The sequence below is a fragment of the Thamnophis elegans genome, chromosome 5, assembly GCF_009769535.1.
Source record: "Thamnophis elegans isolate rThaEle1 chromosome 5, rThaEle1.pri, whole genome shotgun sequence".
Lineage (NCBI taxonomy): Eukaryota > Metazoa > Chordata > Lepidosauria > Squamata > Colubridae > Thamnophis > Thamnophis elegans.
Genome location: NC_045545.1, coordinates 67229986 through 67247939, shown reverse-complemented (window position 1 = coordinate 67247939; position 17954 = coordinate 67229986). Strand labels below are relative to the sequence as shown.

The 17954-nt window shown below is 37.8% G+C and overlaps 1 protein-coding gene across 1 annotated transcript in view; it reads left to right on the top strand.

Annotated features, from left to right (window-relative positions):
- Positions 1-17954, top strand: part of NECAB3 (N-terminal EF-hand calcium binding protein 3) — a 100289-nt gene that overhangs the window by 27632 nt on the left and 54703 nt on the right. The window contains exons 2-3 of the mRNA XM_032219119.1: positions 8687-8711; positions 12992-13100. Coding sequence (XP_032075010.1) covers positions 8687-8711; positions 12992-13100 — 134 coding nt within the window. The remainder of the gene's footprint in view (positions 1-8686; positions 8712-12991; positions 13101-17954) is intronic.

The following is a 17954-nucleotide window of genomic DNA, read 5'->3' as shown; positions in this document are numbered from 1 at the left end:
AGACAAAAATCCACTATAATTCTTTTGTTCACAGAAATAAACAGGGAACCTCTGAGCAATTCTATCATCCTTTCAGTACTATATTGTTAAAAGCTAGTATAAAAATGGCTATTAAGTGCATCGCTAGGTGCTGGTGTATGCTGAATAATAATTGTTGGCAAGAAACCAGATATCAGAAGATCAGTAGAATGGAAATGAACCTGGAGAAGGAGCACAAGGTTGGAGACAGCTATATGTTGGGTTGATTGCAAGAAACGAGAAAAGAGAAGATGATTCCTTGCATCATCCGTTTTTTACTAGCACATGTATAGAGCTGTTGTTTGGACATAGTGTTTATCAAGATTAATTAACAATGAAAAAAAGGTTTCATCCCCTCGAGAGTCATGCTGCGTAAGAACATCATAATAAACCTGAGGAACTAGGGCATAGCCATTCTGGATGGGCATGAAAAAACATACTTGTTTCTTTGCAATGGAAAGGAAATCTACTGCTAAAATACTCCATCATAAATAGAAATAGAATCATGAAACATTTCAAAGAATAAAATTTAAGCGCTGTATATCACAGAGTATCAAGAGCACTAATTTATGTTCTGCTTGTGGCTTCTGATTTAATTGGGTTTCAAAAAAAAAGACAAAGTTTTCATTGATGTATCTAGTCAGATGGCTATATTCCATCACAAGCAACTTATCTCAAATGCCATTTGCTAGGAAGCAGCAATGGACTATGCTTATTGCCCTCAAATACTGTTTGTGAGCTTCCTAAATTTTGCAGCTTGGAATGGCTAAATCAGATGGTTATCTAATCTAACAGCCCTGTTATGTTCTTCTGATGTTTTTTATGCTCTTTTAATTTACTCAGACATTTAGGCTCATTGTCTTTCTATTGGATGGAGTGAACCAATTTTCTTAAGCTATAAATCCCTTGGCTCCTGCTCCTAATACAGCTGCTGCCCATGTTACTGTGTTTACTATGTTTTGCATTGTTTTTAAATACTGTAAGCCATTCAGAGTTGCTGATGATGGAAGGAAGGCAAGAGGGGAAAAAAAGAAAGGACAAAATAAAATAAATTCCTCAGCTGTTGCCTTTTTAAAAAACCCTTTGCTATGCTTCAATATGGTTATTCCATCTCCATATTTTTGCCAATAGCCACACAATCATATCTCTATATTGATCCCATCTTATTTACACAGAAATATTAGGATCTGGCGATGGAAAACCGATAACATTGGAGCAAGATGGCCTAAAGACTGTGTGCCAAGCAATACCTGCAGTTGTTCTTTTTCTACTTATCTCTCTCTCTTATATATATCTCTTATAAATTATTATACACATTGTATAGGAGCCATGGTGGCCCAATGGTTAGAATGCAGCATTACAGGCTAACTCACTGTTCACTGAGAGGAGTTCAATTCTGACAGTGATGTTGTGTGCTCAGCTAACAAGGAAATATTGCATACCACAATATTTTTCAAGGAGAAAGTATTCTGGGGGAAAAAAACTGTTGGGGGAAGAACATTAAGAAGTCCTTTCTGTAGTGAGAGAGATTTTGACTTAACCTAAAAAAAACCTCAATTGATGATTCTTTAATTAAATGTAGAACTTTCTGAACTCTTTCTAATTGACATTTCAAAAATGCACAATTACATTTTAATACTATGATAAAACATTGTTGCATGATTTACAGTCTGCTCCTACAGGTACCCATAACCTTGTATTAGTAAAACAACTAGATTAATTTCTTACAGCAACCCTAGCAATTACACAGAGGTGTTCTGTTTCAGTGGGAAATTTTGTAATTGCCCATGAACTCTATAAGTCAGAGATGCCAAAACAGAAGATATTCAATGAGAAGCATTTTTCAAGTGCATTCATTGTGACAATATATCTAAAGCAAACAAATGAACAAATCAACCTTAAGGAGGCCAAGGCAGATTCATGTGTATCGTTCCTCTGTATCAGAAACAGTCATTATGTTATAGAATTGGATGAAGGGAGGTAAAATTTTGGGAACACTTTGACCTCCCATCCCAACCTAAAACTATGACGCTTTTTTGGACATTAGAAAAAAAAGAGAGTACAATTCGCATGAACTGATTTCTGGTGTTTGGAAACTTCAATTTGTCACCTGGTGATATTGAATCCAGGGTAACTCTTGAATTCATGGCCACCATGGCAACCCTGGCCTGCCTCAAGTCATCTCTTGGCTATTATATACCAGTGGCAGCGTGTGGCTACATTTGCTTTTAGTCTTGGGGCACTCGTGATATAATCTAATAAGAGCCAATGTGGCGCAGTGGTTAAATGCAGCACTGCAGGCTACTTCAGCTGACTGCAGTTCGGCTATTCAAATCTCACCGGCTCAGAGTTGACTCAGCCTTCCATCCTTCCAAGGTGGGTAAAATGAGGACCCGGATTGTTGTTGGGAGCAATATGCTGACTCTGTAAACCGCTTAGAGATGGCTGAAAGCCCTATGAAGCGGTATATAAGTCTAACTGCTATTGCTATAATCTAATATTGGAAAATGTTAATATCAGTCCATTGCCATGGACACAGAGGTGGGTTCCTACCGGTTCAGACCAGTTCGGCCGAGTAGATAGTAATTCAGCCTGCCACGCCCCAAACCTGTTCTATCGACAGCAGCGCCATCTTGATTTTTGGTTCTGAGCATGCGCAGAACAATCTTCATTGCAAAAATATTATTTTTTCTTTTCTAATTTTGTGTGCATCTGCAGACCTTTTTAGGTGCAACTTTTTTTGTGTGCCAAACTGGCAGTAATTTTGGCAGCAGCCCACCCCTGCATGGACAGTGGCACCAGATCATTGTCTGATTGCGTGGTGGTGCCACTTTCCCACATAGGGAGATAAGTTCTACTCAACTGTCCTATTCGAAGCAGGTGCTTGCCTTCTGGAATGAGTTGTCCCAAGATTCATGTGGTTCCCATCCTGATGATACTCCTTAAAGGCTTAGCTCTTTGCCCAGCTCTTGGGTGCAGAGTAGATGGGACACCCCACCCCCATTTACCGCATTTTAGGTTTGTTTTGTTATATTATTGGATTGTTAGGTGATTATATTGTAGGGTTTTATGCACTGTTTTGGGTTAATGCTGGGTTTATATTATATACTTCTGTCACCCCTCCAGGGTTGGTTGGAGTAAGTATGCAGTATGCATATTGAATAAAGCACACAGAATCTTATTTGGTAGACAGGGATGGGAAAATTTACTTTTTCCCCTCCTGGAGTCTATAGCGATAAGCAGGAGAAGAAAGGATTATTCGTTTCCCCCTACCTGTTAAGATTACCATATTCATATATCACTCAGTAGTAGCCATTACTTCCAGCAAAACAGCCTATTTGTAGCTCAGGGTTGAAAAGGGGAACAAAAAAACCCAAAGCAGCTCCCCACTACAATCAACACCCAATGAGCATAGATTAACTCCAAGATTAATATCAGACCAAAAGTCCAGAAACAAACAATATCCTGATCAAGGAATGACCTAACATGCCAACAGTAAACAGCCCAACCAAAGAATCTCTAAGATCACCCCCACCAATACGGGTAGGGCAAGCAACTACTGTCGAATATAAACTGAGAACAAACTCCACTTCTTACTAACACTGATAATGCCTGTGGAGATTCTGAATCATCCAGGTCATAGTTGTCTCAAAGATGCTTTTTTCTTAAGTATTAATTTATTCATAAGTACAAACATTCAAGGAAGCAAAACGTGAGAATGTTAAGTGCAGGATACAAAGAGCTTTGAATGTGGAGTAAATCATGATTGGGTAGTGGAAAGGGTAGATTTGTGCAGCAATTATGTAGAAAAAAGGAAAACACTGAAAGAAATTAAAATACAACTACCACAGAAATAGAAAATAGGAGTTTTATATGGAACAGCATAAAAATAGATTGATTGCTCAACAGAATAAGTAGAAAGTGGATGTATGGAAAGAGGCTAGGAAAACTGCTTGCACCAGATTGAAAGAATTATGCACAGAAGTGTGCAGAGTTGCCCTACGGAAATTATGAAATCTGATTTTTGTAGAACACTGAAATAAAAAAGGCTCTGGATAATGCAGGTAAGAAAGCGACTGTTCCAGAAGTGAAAAAGAGAGAAAGGCATTGTGCAATGCTTATACAGATAAAAAGATTGCTGCAAAGAATGTAACCAAAGATAGCAAGGAACTGTTAAAAGAGACAAAGGAAATGCATATATATATATATATATATATATATATATATATATATATATGTAGGTCTCTAGTTGTTCGGGTTTTCTCCCGCGTAGAATTGGAGATGTCTTGGCGACGTTTCGACGAAGTCACATTCGTCATCTTCAGGCTGCTGCTGACTACTTCAGGTTTGGTGTTTCCAGGAGTAGTGGAAGTAGTTTCCTGGAAACACCAAACCTGAAGTAGTCAGCAGCAGCCTGAAGATGACGAATGTGACTTCGTCGAAACGTCGCCAAGACATCTCCAATTCTACGCGGGAGAAAACCCGAACAACTAGAGACCTACATACTAACACCCGCGAAAACCTCAGAAAACATATATATATATATATATATATATGTGTGTGTGTGTGTGTGTGTGTGTGTGTATATGTGTATGTGTGTGTGTGTGTGTGTGTGTGTGTGTGTGTGTGTGTGTGTGTGTGAGAGAGAGAGAGAGAGAGAGAGAGAGAGAGAAATACAGCATTTTTGAAGTGGATGAAGTAGGTTAAACAAGAGAGTTAAACTATTCTCCAAAAGAAAGAAGTGAGAAGTGGTATATATGGATATTTGCAAGGATGATATGCAGGGATAGAAAAGCACGGAAAGGCATTGGGAATGGGATTGGTAAGAACTAGACTTACCAATAGTCTAGTTCCGTGTGTCAGCATTCCAAATATCATCCAAAATTAAATCAGAATCCAGGGAGAGTTTTCTTCAAAGTTCCAATTTAATAAGAGAGACATGTTGGCACATCTGTGGAAACCCGAATCTGAAAACTTCCTCGGGTTTCCACCCAGTTGAAAGTTAATGATCTTGCCCCCACACCCACAAGTCCATCACATGGTCCAATCTTCCATTTCCATGCTGCCATCTCCACCCATCCACTTCCGGTCAGGTGCAGAGGTGCAGAGACAAAGAATGATCTTGGGCTTCTAGAAAGGAATGTTTTATTTTGACAACAACACATTCTCCTCCTTACTATTCCCCCTACCAATTACCCCACTAATGAAACAGCATAGTAAAATAATAGAGAGTGTGGCAGGCCAAACATCCGAAAAGGAATATGACTGCAGGCCTGACACCGTGATGGCGAACCTATGTCACGCGTGCCAGAGGTGGCACGCAGAGCCCTCTCTGTGGACACGCATGCCATTGCCAGATGCTCTTCTGATTTCCAGTGCGCATATGCACAGCTGGTCTTCACGGGTGCTGGAGCGCTGGAAAATGGCCTGAAAATGGCCCTCAAAATAGCCAAAAAAACAGTCTGTTTTAGAGCTGTTTGGGGCCTGAATATGACCCCAAAACCAGCCAGAAAAACAATCTGAAATGACCCTGAAAACAGCCAGAAAAACAGCCAAAAAACAGGCATGTGCGTGCTGGCCAGCTAATCTTTGGGTTTTTGGTGCTGCGGCGCATGCACATGTACACATGTTTTGGTTTGGGCACTTTGTGCCAAAAAGGTTCACCATCCCTGGTTAAGTTTCTTGCCTTTTCTTATATCATGTATTTCATGTCCTTGTTTTGCTATTTCCTATTCCTTGCCTTCATTGTACATGCCACTGTTTGTGCAGAAAAATGTATATATGATGGCTACGTGTTCTTACCCCCCCGTACGGTGAGTCACACTGACACAAGATTACTGCTAGCCAATTTATTTACAGTAATTAACATACAGACAAGTCTTTGGCAGCAACCCAGACTTCCACAGATAAGAAATACACACAAGAGCTTCTCCAGCTTTAGTATAACGGTTGTGTCCTGCAAAAGGTCTCCTCCCAAAGTCTCTTCTTATATACTCTCTTGGGGGGAGCCTAATCACAACCACCTGGCCCCAATTATCTTCTATATCTCCGTAGTTGCTGCGGGCGCTTATCTGCTCGTCTTTGCCTGGCGTCCGGGACCAACTCCCTTAGCTCCTTCCCACTGCTCCACGGGCTGACATCTTCACTGCTCCAGGTCCTGACGTCAGGGATGAACCCCCTTTGGCTTTCACTGCTGCTCTATGCCTCAGGTGCCTCCTGGTGGCCAACCAGCCTCTCTGGTCCCTGCTCGAAGTCTGAATCCTGTCCAGGGTCCTCCACATCTTTCAGAGCTGACTCATAGGGTCCCTCGCTATCGGAGTCTGTTTGCAGCTCCAATGGCTCCTGCTGGGCCACAACAGCTATGTATGTAAGTTCTTACAGTATATCATGCTTAACTGTTATCAGCATTCAGCTTCCCTTATTTCCAGAAGACAATCCTGTGCTGTACTGAATTAAAGGCATTGCTAGCCTTTAATTCAGTACAGTGAAATGAAACACACATTCATGAACTCTATGGTGCCAGAGATTATAATCCTAATCCTTTTGCACACTGATGAGATTAACACTATAACAATTGCATTGCCAGCACTGTATATAATTCAAATATGTAGTATCTTTACTCAAAAGAATTTGGTTCTTGGTAACAAAGAATGGGTAATTGCAGAGAAAATTCAATGTTTGGCATTGACTGTCAATTGTGAAAATTTGGATGCTAGAAGCTTGCCTCTTTTTTCCATCTGGGAAAGAAAACTGTAGGTATTTCCACAAAGGGATGTCATAAAAAGTCACAACCTTATACAGAACTGTATAATAAGGTGTCATCTTGGAGGGGGAGGGTTAACACACATCTGCAGATCTCTCTGCAAAACTATGCCATTATAGAATTGTTGATTTTTAAAATGGAGTAAGAAGGTTTTCCTGATTTGTTTGTAGTCAATGAATTTACGTAGAAGTGAAATTGCATTTCTACTGTCAGATTCAAGGATTTTTTCCCCAGTTGGTAGAAAAATATAGCTGTTAGTGCAGGTCAACTTTTATTATGATATATTTGAAACTAACTCTTCTTTGTTTAAAGTTATTTAGAATTTGAACTCAGTAAAACATTTGTTTAAAATCAGACTGAGTATATAGGTGGCTATATAGTGTAGCTATATGACAAAATCTCTTCCATCCCAGCCCCTGCCCAATCCATGTCAAGGAAAGTGATTAGTGATATTTTCTACCAGCTGCTGATATTTAGTCTGATAGAAGGGAAACAAAGTCAGGAAAATCCATCTTAATTTGGATAAATAGAGATAGCACCATTTCTTGTTATTATATCTTAGCATGATAGGTTCACAATATGAGTATTCCTTCCAATGAATTGTTTGTTTATTTTCTAGGATTTATATGCCATTCCAATTGAAACTGATTCTGTGCCTTATACTCCACATTACAGTACTGTACTCAGATTAAAATAAATAATAATCAAAAACATAACAATGACCAAGACAAAAAAAAAATCCTTATCATAGACTGAATAATGTAGTGCTACTTTTTCAGCAGTGAATCAAAAATTCCCATTATCTTGAAAAGCTGAACTGCAAGTTCTTAACTACTGTGTGGGACACAAGCAAGAATTGGCTACCTTGATCTCTGTGTATATGCTATTCTGAAGGAAGGGTCTGCCCCAGAAATGGTTCATCCATGGCTACCTGGTAGCAGATTTCCCAAGAGTTCAGGGCCCATGACAAGCTTTTCTAGCTAGACCTAACTAGATAGGCAGGTTCTACTTGGAGAAGATGGTTTTGAAAATGCCCAGGTCCTAAGGCATGAAAACTTATAAAGTATCAGTGTCACAGGGGCAAGGCAAGCTGAATCTGGTACTAATCAAGTTGCTGCAATCTGGATCAACTGTAAATTACAAACGTTATCAAGGGCTGACCTGTGTAAAATGAATTTCAGTAATCCATGGATTACAAGAGATGACAAAAGCATTGTATGTTCAGCATTTCTTTTACTATGAACTACTTTTAATGACTGTATAGAGTAATAATATGCTATCATTTTGATTTTTAAAAAATTATATTAACTTGTCTTCATTTACATTTTCATTTTAATGACTTTGAGATTTTGAGCACAAATGAAAACTGTTACATATTAACTGAACTGTAATAAAACTATGAGACCTTTGATGTACATCTGGGATTGTGAGCCAACAAATAGTGCTCCGTTTCCTTTCATGGAGATATCAGATTCAGAATTATCCACTCCATTGAAATTAAGTCTTCTAAATGGTCTTGTTAGGGATATTTAATCTGGAGATATTTAGGTGCCAAACTGATCAAAGGAACAGAAAAGAGTGTGATGAAATGATATGAGTGTTTCCAGTTCTGTTGGCTAAGCACTAATGGGCAACTTCAAGATCTTACCTCTAAATTAGACTCAGATTAGACAGTCGTTAATCTACAGAGCAGGTTTAAATAGGGGGGTGTCTTCTTTAAAAAGGACACATGGTCTCTTGGCTTTATATGTACTGTTCACATTGATGGAATTGGTCTACTCTGCACATGCTATTGTATCTTGAATATGGATGGATTTTGATTCACAGACATGCACACAGTGATATGAATATACAGACGAAGGATTACCCATAAAGCTTGTTTTGAAAACATGTTTTTCTTTTCAGATTTTTCGAAGAGCTGACAAGAACGGTAAGTGAATGAGTACGTGACTGTTTTTTAAACAATGCCACTTGTTTATACAGCCTTTTGAATAGGAGAGAATATATATAGCTCAGGTTAGAATAGTAAAGTATTTGTGCTCTCTGAGCTTGGTTATTTGCTTGCAAAAGTTTTATTACCCAACAAGTGCTATGCGTGTTGGGTTTGCCGCCTATTTATATAAGTAACTTGTACTGCCAGTATTGGTGGGGAGGGGAGGGGTTGGTGAGGATAAGTAATGAAATGTCAGCAAGCAAACAACTAAGCTCAGAGACCCCCCGGGGACTCCGGGATGCAGCCTTTCCTATTTCAAAGACTAGAGATGGGCAATCAAGTCATCTAATAGAATGCTGGGATCTCTAAAATATCCTGTTAAAAACAGAATAGGAAAAAAAATCCACAGTTCTATTTCAAGTCTCCTCTAAGAAACTCAAGCTGACAGATACAATTCTCCTTCACACCCCAATTTTCTCTCATCCCAAGATTAGGCTGAGAGACAGTAAGTGGCTGAAAATGATCCAGAAAATGCAACACGGGTAGCGCTTGATTTACGATCACAATGGGGAATGCAACGTTCATCGCTCAGCAATGAAGTCATTAAATGAGTCATGACCAATTTTGTGGACTTTTTGCCATGGTTGTTAAGTGAGTCATGTGGCCATTAAGGAAATCAGTCTTTCCCCATTGATTTGTGGGAAGGCTCCTGGGAAGGTCGCAAATGATGATCACATGACTTTGGGATGGTACATCTGTCGTAAATACCAAGCCCCTGAAATTTGATCTTGTGACCATATAGGTTAGTGTGAGAACCAGTCAGTCCAGTGCTGTCATAAACAAATGGTCATAAGACTAGATGTAGTTTTATGGGGATCTGAATATTTCTTTTTTTAAGATCCCAGAATTATGTCTTACACTAATCCTTACAACTTCCAAAGTTTTCTCTCCAGTGTTCAAGGCTAGAAGCTTTGTCATATATGAAAACTAAGTTTCACAGGTGCCTAAATTTGTTAATAATAAACAAACTCCAGCCTATGGGATGGGTAACCCGTGGTGGACTTTTAATTCCTAGATTTTTTTCATGCATTTCTCTACTGCTTATCACAATGGCACTTGCTCGTATCATATCACTTATTCATAAGAATATGATGTCTTGTCTGTCAATCATTCTTTCTACTTCAGTCAATCCACTCATTACATTTATCTTCTGCTGGCATTAGGTTTCTTCTCTAGTCTTTAGACTCCCTATATTTTCATCCCTCTCACTTCCAAGAAATTGCTCAGAACTTTATGACTTATATGTTGTTTTATGTAAAGTTGATTTTGATGAAATACATTTCACAATTCTTGCTTGCTTCATTTTAAATTTAGTTTCCTTTTCCATTCTGTTTCACACAACACTTGTCTTGATATCCCCAATTTTAAAATGAAAAACTGAAGCCAACCTTATTTAACATGTTCAGGAGTGAATTTTAACCTATGGTTCATGATCCTGTGTTGGACCTACTTGTTTATAAACAAGAAGTTCCACCTTAAGAAGACAGCAGACCAAACTCAAGAAAATCAGTAATAAGCTACAAGGAACTCAAAATGACATTAGTACATGTGACATGATGTCTGATGCAAGTACATAAGTCCCATGATTGTTGTGATGATATCATGATGTACATATCGACATTTGCTCCAACTCACCTCTCTATAGACACCTCTGGATGCACTGTAATCAGCCTATTACCAAGATGTATTTTTAAAAAGTAGTGTTTACACCAGTGGTGGGATTCAAATAATTTAACAACCGGTTCTCTGCCCTAATGACCAGCTGGGTAGGTGTGGTTCGGTGGTCATGTGACTGTGTGGGCGTGACCAACTCAATATTACTCAGGTCGATGGGCACTTCGCCTGAGCTGTTACAAAGTAATAAGGGTTAACCGGAGAGGCAGTTTCTGTAAGCAGAGCAATACAGATTAGTCTAGAAACAACACCAGAATGTTTCCTTCCTGCTTTCCTTACAAGATTAGCCCTGGAAAGTGGGAAAAAACAAAAGGAGATTTCTTCCAACAACTGGTTCTCTAAACTGCTTAGAAAGTTAACAACTGGTTCTCCCGAATAGGTGAGAACTGGCTGAATCCCACCACTGGTTTACACTGATTTTTTATTTTTGCATCTGTCCACCTAGCAGTTTGAAAGCATGCAAATGTGAGTAGATTAATAGGTTAGGGTTAGAGTTAGGTCCCAATTATGGTCATGAAATGAGGATAATTCTGTAAACTGGTCTCAGTGCCCTTACAGAGTATTTCTATCAGAACTTGGCTTCGTTAATGATCTCTTGCAGGAATTGTATAAGCAGGTTTAGTTAATGTATTAACAATCCCTTTCTAGATTGTACAGTTTGAATGTGTGATTGCGAATAGGCACCAATACATGGGAAATGTACATGCATACTCCTCCCCACCTTCCAAGTTTAGCTCAGTTAGAAAATTTAAAAGTACTAGCTTTTAAATGCAAGTTTCTAGCTACATTAAACAAGTATGCACCTCAAAGTAAACTAAAGTTAACAGTGTTTCTTGTTATTCCTGCACCAGTTTGTACAAAAAATGTGGTTCATTTTTGTAAGCAAAAATAATATAATATAAGTATTATATTATAATATAAGTATTTAAAAAAATTCTGTCAAGTACTCTTGTTCAGAATGTTCTTTTGTTGTAAACTGAAATGCACATATAAAGCAGATGGTAGCTTACATTTACGGTACATTTTATCTGCATTTGTTGTAAGCAATGCAGCAACATTTTCAGAAATGTAAACATCGAAAGAGAACCTCAACTATGCTCAAGTTCACGGAGTAGTCCCAAAGCACAAACCAAATGAATTTTTCTCCCGATTCAAGACTCTTTCCAGAGTAGTGCTTCAGAATAGCAATCTAATTGATTTTGCTCTTCCTGAATCACCAAATGTGCTACTGCCATTGTTGGCATGAATCAGGGGTGTCAAACTCACAGCGTCACAGCAGTGTCATGTAACATATTGTGACTTTTTCCCCCTTTGCTAAACCGGGCATGGGCCTGGCCAGTGTGTGACACATTCGGCCCCCAGGGCACAAGTTTGACAGCTGCGGTATGAATGATTTCCACTCTCATACATTATGATGTAGAATCACTGACATTTCCAAATGGATCTTTGTTGCTATTTATTATTTATTTAGTGTATGGCATATCATACATGGACTAGCACAGGGGTAGTCAACCTTTTTATACCTACCGCCCACTTTTGTATCTCTGTTAGTAGTAAAATTTTCTAACCGCCCACTGGTTCCACAGTAATGGTGATTTATAAAGTAGGGAAGTAACTTTACTTTATAAAATTTATAAAGCAGAGTTCCAGCAAACCCCTACTGCCCACCATGAAAGCTGGAACGCCCACTAGTGGGCAGTAGGGACCAGGTTGACTACCACTGGACTAGCAATATATATTAACATTTCAACTAGATCAGTAGAACCTAAAAATATATATAAATATTTAAAAGATTTATGATCCAATACCAATGTCTTGGTGTGCCATCTAATAGCTGAAGTGTAGTATTGCTTATACATGTAGCCCTTGACTCAGATCATTTAATTTAGTGGCCATTCAGAGTTACATCACCACTGAAGTAAATTATGATCTTTTTTCACACTTATGACTGTTGCAGTATCCCCATGGTCATGTGATCAAAATTTGGATGCTGAACAACTGGCTCATATTTATGACCATCACAGGATCTCGGGGTCATTTGATCTCCTTTTGTGACTTTCTGACTAGCAAAGTCAATGGAGAAACCAGATTCCCCTAACAATTGGGTTATTAAATTAACAATTGCAGTGACTCACTTAGCAACTGTAACAAGAATGGTTGTAGAATGGGGCAAAATTCACTTAACAAATGTCTCACTTAGCAAGAGAAATTTTGGGCTCAATTATGGTCATAGGTTGAGGACTACCTGTATTAAAAGAAATCAGACACTAGACTGATATACTGTATGTCCTCAGTTTATAGCTGGTCATGATGTGATCTGCAGTTTGACTTGGGACCCCTCAGTCACCCTGAAGTAAAGATACTACGCCCCAATCATTGTTGCTGAACAGAGTCTTATCAATTCTTACCTTACCCAGGGTTTCATAATGTTTTCCTGATATAGAATATGTTGTATTAAATCATATAAAGCATACTAGGTAGAAAGGCCATCCTGTTGTCTTTTCAGAAAAATGTAATTATTCCACATCTTTATTTAAACGTAGATGATGGGAAGCTGTCATTTGAAGAGTTTAAGAACTGTTGTGCTGATGGCATCCTCAACTCTGAGGAATTGTGGAAACTGTTCAATGATATTGACAGGCATCATTCAGGGTAAGTAATGGGATGGATAATCTAGAAGCTTTAAAAAATGACATGTGTACTTAACCAATCTCCTCCTTGGAAACAGCCATAGCTTTATAGCAGATCACATATTTTTTCATGCAAAAAAGTCTTGCCTTAATCATTTGCATTCCCAGAAGGATTGCAAAGATACCTATTTGAAATTCTAAAAAGCAGCTGCCATTTACGAAAAAGAAAGAGGATGTAAATTTTATGGATAGAATTTTTCCCTGGATTGCTTTTGGTTGCTAGAAGAATCCTTAAGCAAACAATGTATGTAGTTAGCAGAAATGCAAGTATTTTATGATGAACTGATGGTTTTGCATCTCATGCTTCACACAATGTTTTCGTTGTATTTTAGTTGGTATGGTTTTATTTCATCTTGCCTTTTTAAAATTCCAAAATACAGTATATATTCACCAAAATATGCTTTTAGTTTGGACTCAAGTTTTATGCTCAATGACCTTCTCTTTCCATCAAATTTATAATGGTACGATTTAATAATTCAACAAACCTGCAATATATTTTGTCTAAAGAATTTATATGGCTGCTCTATGTGAAAAAAGAAGCACTACTGATTTTGAGGAAGGTGGACTTGAAAATTAATGCTGTTTTAAGAATAGTCCAAGCTGATCATAAGTAAAATAGTATGTTAACTCCACAGCAGTATGGCTGAATTCCATGAATCAAAATCAGATTTGCTATTTTAGTCCAAGGGCACATTAAAATAATATGTAAATTATCTATGGGATACACAAGCAATGTAATTCTACCTATCACAGCTATCGCATAACAAATGATTTAATCAACCTCAGTATGTCCCATATTGCATATGAGGATTTTAAGATAAAACGGAGAGCCAGTAACATCTACTGAGTTCAGAGCAGAAGTAAGACCTGAATTAAGAACTGTCTAATTCACAGTAGCCTAGCCACTAGGCTTTCCAGCAATATATATTTACTTTTATTGTAGACAATAATTGAGAAAATTAAAGGCATTTCTCTGGCAGATCAAGAGATTGAAGGTAAATTAACCCATTCTTAGAGTTGGTTTTTTAAAATTGTGTTTTGATCCTTCTCAATGGTGATTGTTTTCTTATGCCTTGTTTCTCCATCTATGTAGTCTCTTTATTCTTTTCTGGAAAATTTTTCTGGTTTTTTTTATTTCAATTTGATTTTGGCAATGTATTCCTATTTTTATCTTTTAAAATTTTATGTACACACACCCAGAAGATCTTTTTGACATATATCAGAAAAGGAAAGAGGAAAGCTAATGTCAGTCAGCATAAAGTCAACAATACTCAGCCACATAGATCAAAGGCCTGCATTAAACAACATCTTATATTTGCAAAGCCGAATGGAAAATAATATGAGCTTCTGTTGGTTGATTATTATATACAACAACTATAAATGCAGTTATTTATCTGGGTAGCCTGGGTGCAAATAAACCTCTGCAAATGACTGAGCATGCTTAATAGATAGAAGGGGGAAAAGAAACAGAGTCTCATCTCCCATCCCAAACTCTATAGATAGATTATAGTTTAGCTTTAACTTGGTATTAGAATTCCCAATAGGAATGGATTTCCAGAGGAAAAATTGCAGACTACAGGAACCAAGAGCACCACTCAGGTGACCCTAAGGACAGAGATTAAGCTCCAAGTGTTTCAAGGACCCTCTAAAAAGATGCACATTGCCACCTGTCTGCAAGGAATATAAATCCTCCCATTTCCCACTATGCGGTTAGAGCTGAAGAAGCTTCTTGTATGAGAAGCAAAATATCTTCAAAAGAAAAAAACAAGAAAGTCCAGTTGCCTCCTGAAAAAGCATCACCAATAAAGAAAGAAAAGGGAAGTAGGATGCCCAAGGCAGCAAAACAGTAGCCACATTTAGAGGGGAAAACACATTTTCAATATGAAATGTATATTTACATAATTAATAAACAGTCAAGTTCTCAACAAGGGCATTGCCTTGTCTTGTATGCTTCTCTCTTTTCATTTCTTTTCTTGCTGTTTGTTTGGTATGGTTCATTTATGATTGGGTGTATTACCACCATCATCATTTCAAAAGAAAAGCAGTTGCTGTACCAAACTTACATCTCATACTAGTGTAGCAGTTAACAGCCAGATTATATATTTGTTTAATGATATAGCAATCTTCCATTTGTTAGTATTGAAACAAAGTGAAAAACCATGCCTTCTTGCTCTTTTTTGCATGGGTGAGAGAGATGCTTGCTCCACTCCCACTCCTTCTTATGGCCTGTTATAAAATTGTTGGGAATGAGGGGCCTGTAATCCAACAAATCTGGAGAACACAGGTTGGTTTAGGGCAATGTTTGTCAACCTTGGCCACTTTATGCTATGTGGGCTTCAACTCCCAGAATTCCCCAGCTGGCCATACACTTTGAGGAATTTTGTGAGTTGAGAAAAAGTTGAAAAAAACTGGTTTAGGATAACCTTAAATATTCTATTGCATGTTATTCCATTATTTTTTACAAAAACTCTCAAGCTGCAACTGCACACTTTTGTTGTCTCTGATCTGATCAGTTTAATTTTTTTAAAGCTTTCAAATCCTTCTGTCTGAAAAGAAAAAAGAAGGAGACATGTATAATTACCAAAATCAGAGATGTCTCAGATTCAAAGATCTGAAAAATTACAGCCTGACTAGAATACAAAAGACTGTTTTCAATATGTAAAGAATTTTCCCCCTTCCCCTCTCACATTTTATTTATTCATTGGATTTTTAAGGTGCACAACTCAAAAGATTTTTTTAAAATTTTTATCACTTATCAAACAGCTTCTCCAAAATTATTACATCCTGCAGAGTTAATATAAAGCTGGCCTTTAGAGTATATAAAGATATATCATTTTACCTGAAACCTATATAGCTCCATATAGGTTTCTGGTAAATTCTCAGATTCAGGGTGAATTCAGCCATCTCCTTGATATCAACCTTACTGGCTGCTATACTGTAATAACAAGCAGTTTTGTCTCTTGGGTATCTGTTGTTGTGGAAAGCCCATCCACAGAACTGACTTGTTTAACTTTGGTGTCTATACATTGCAAACATTATTTGAAATCATTCGGTTAGTTGTTACTGCCTTGAGGGAAGACATTGCTAATACTTCTGAAGAGAGCAATTGTTTTGCTGAACAATCATATATGACCTTCATTAATGCCTGTAAACACAGTGGTTTGCAATTTAAACCTTCCCTTTTGACTTAGGAAACAGAAGGGTGGTTTTTTTTGAGTTTCCTTTATTCAATTCACATCAGAAAATTTATTTATCCTTTCTCACTGAATCATACTAAAATTCAGCTGGGAAGTAAGAATCAGTAAACACTGCCCATTCCAAGTCAATATCAAATAAGGAAAACCATATTTGATCAGGCCAATATAGTACTGTAACTGCATGGTCAGCCAGATGCTCATCTGTAGAAAACCAGGACATTAGAATTCTCCTTCATATATTCATATTCCCAGCAACATGACTTTCATTCCAGAGTACATATTAAGCCATTATGTCTAGTAGCCATTGAAAGTCCAATACTGTCTTCTCTATATTGGCTGGCAGCAGCATTCCTGTGTTTGGGAATTGTAACATTAAGGCTGGAATTCTCTCTCTAAGTTCCAGTGACTTTTCTCTTTATTAAGTGGCAGGGCTAATAGATCCTGGCTGCAAAAATCCAGATGATCACAATGATCACAAGAATTAGAGCAGTTCAGTTCTATTAGCCTATCAAGGAGTCAATTCTAGAAAACATAGCAACCTTCTTCTTCAATTAAATATATGTTCATCGGCTAATTGTATAGTTCTAACATAGTGGAATTTCAATGATAGGTTGATCCATGTATCAACTGCAGGCAGATGTTTGTAAATGTGGAGGAACAGTTTTGTTTTCCAAAATAAAAAAGTAAATATATTTGTTGATGTTTGACTAAAAATATGAGAAAAGATGCATTCTTGGTTTCTCACTTAAAGGAATGCCTCTTTTAAGATGGTATTGGCCAACTGCTCTATATTTAAACAAGTGGCCTAAAAACAACTTATAGTGATATTTGATGCATTATTGTTTGCTTCCCTTGTTATTTTTTTAAAAATGAAACATTAGGAGGAGGTTATATCATATGTGGTTTTATAGATCATTCATGTTTAGGGGAGCAACATTTAGATACTAAAGTGTGTGAAATGTAGAAAATAAATAATCAAAAGGTATTTCAATGCTTTAAAATCTGCCGAATTATTGAATTACAGACACTATTTTAGTCTTTTAGAATGTTGGTAATATGAAAGCTCTCTAAGTTTGAGAACTCTCTAAGTTTGCCATTTGAAAACTTTTGTTCTGTTATTCCAGAAATGAACAATCCATGTCATGTCTGAATTCAATTTGAATTAAGGATTCAAGCACTCTTGTGCTGTATAAGTCCTATCAACCCCAGCCAGCAATATAAGGGAGATTGCTATCAAGGGATTTCAAACCACCTATACTTTGAAAACAATGAGGCAGGCCCTGGCAAGTCAGTTTACCAAATATTCACTCTCTATTTCAATCATGCAATAATTAGCAGGAAAGTCATTAGAAGGAATGGCTACTTTCCTGGGTGTCAGATGTAAATTATCATATTTTTTGGAGTATAAGATGCACCTTTTTTCCTCCAAAAAGAGGGTGAAAATCTGGGTGCATCTTATACTCCAAATGTAGCTGCCTGTGTTGTCTGGAGAAGGCGCAGGTGAAGCGGGCACTGCGCAGGAGATGTAATACACGGTGGCTCACCGCTCGGACTCCTGCTTCTCCAGACAACCCAGTCGGAGGTGGTCAACTTCTGCTCCTGGCCTGGGAGACAGATCT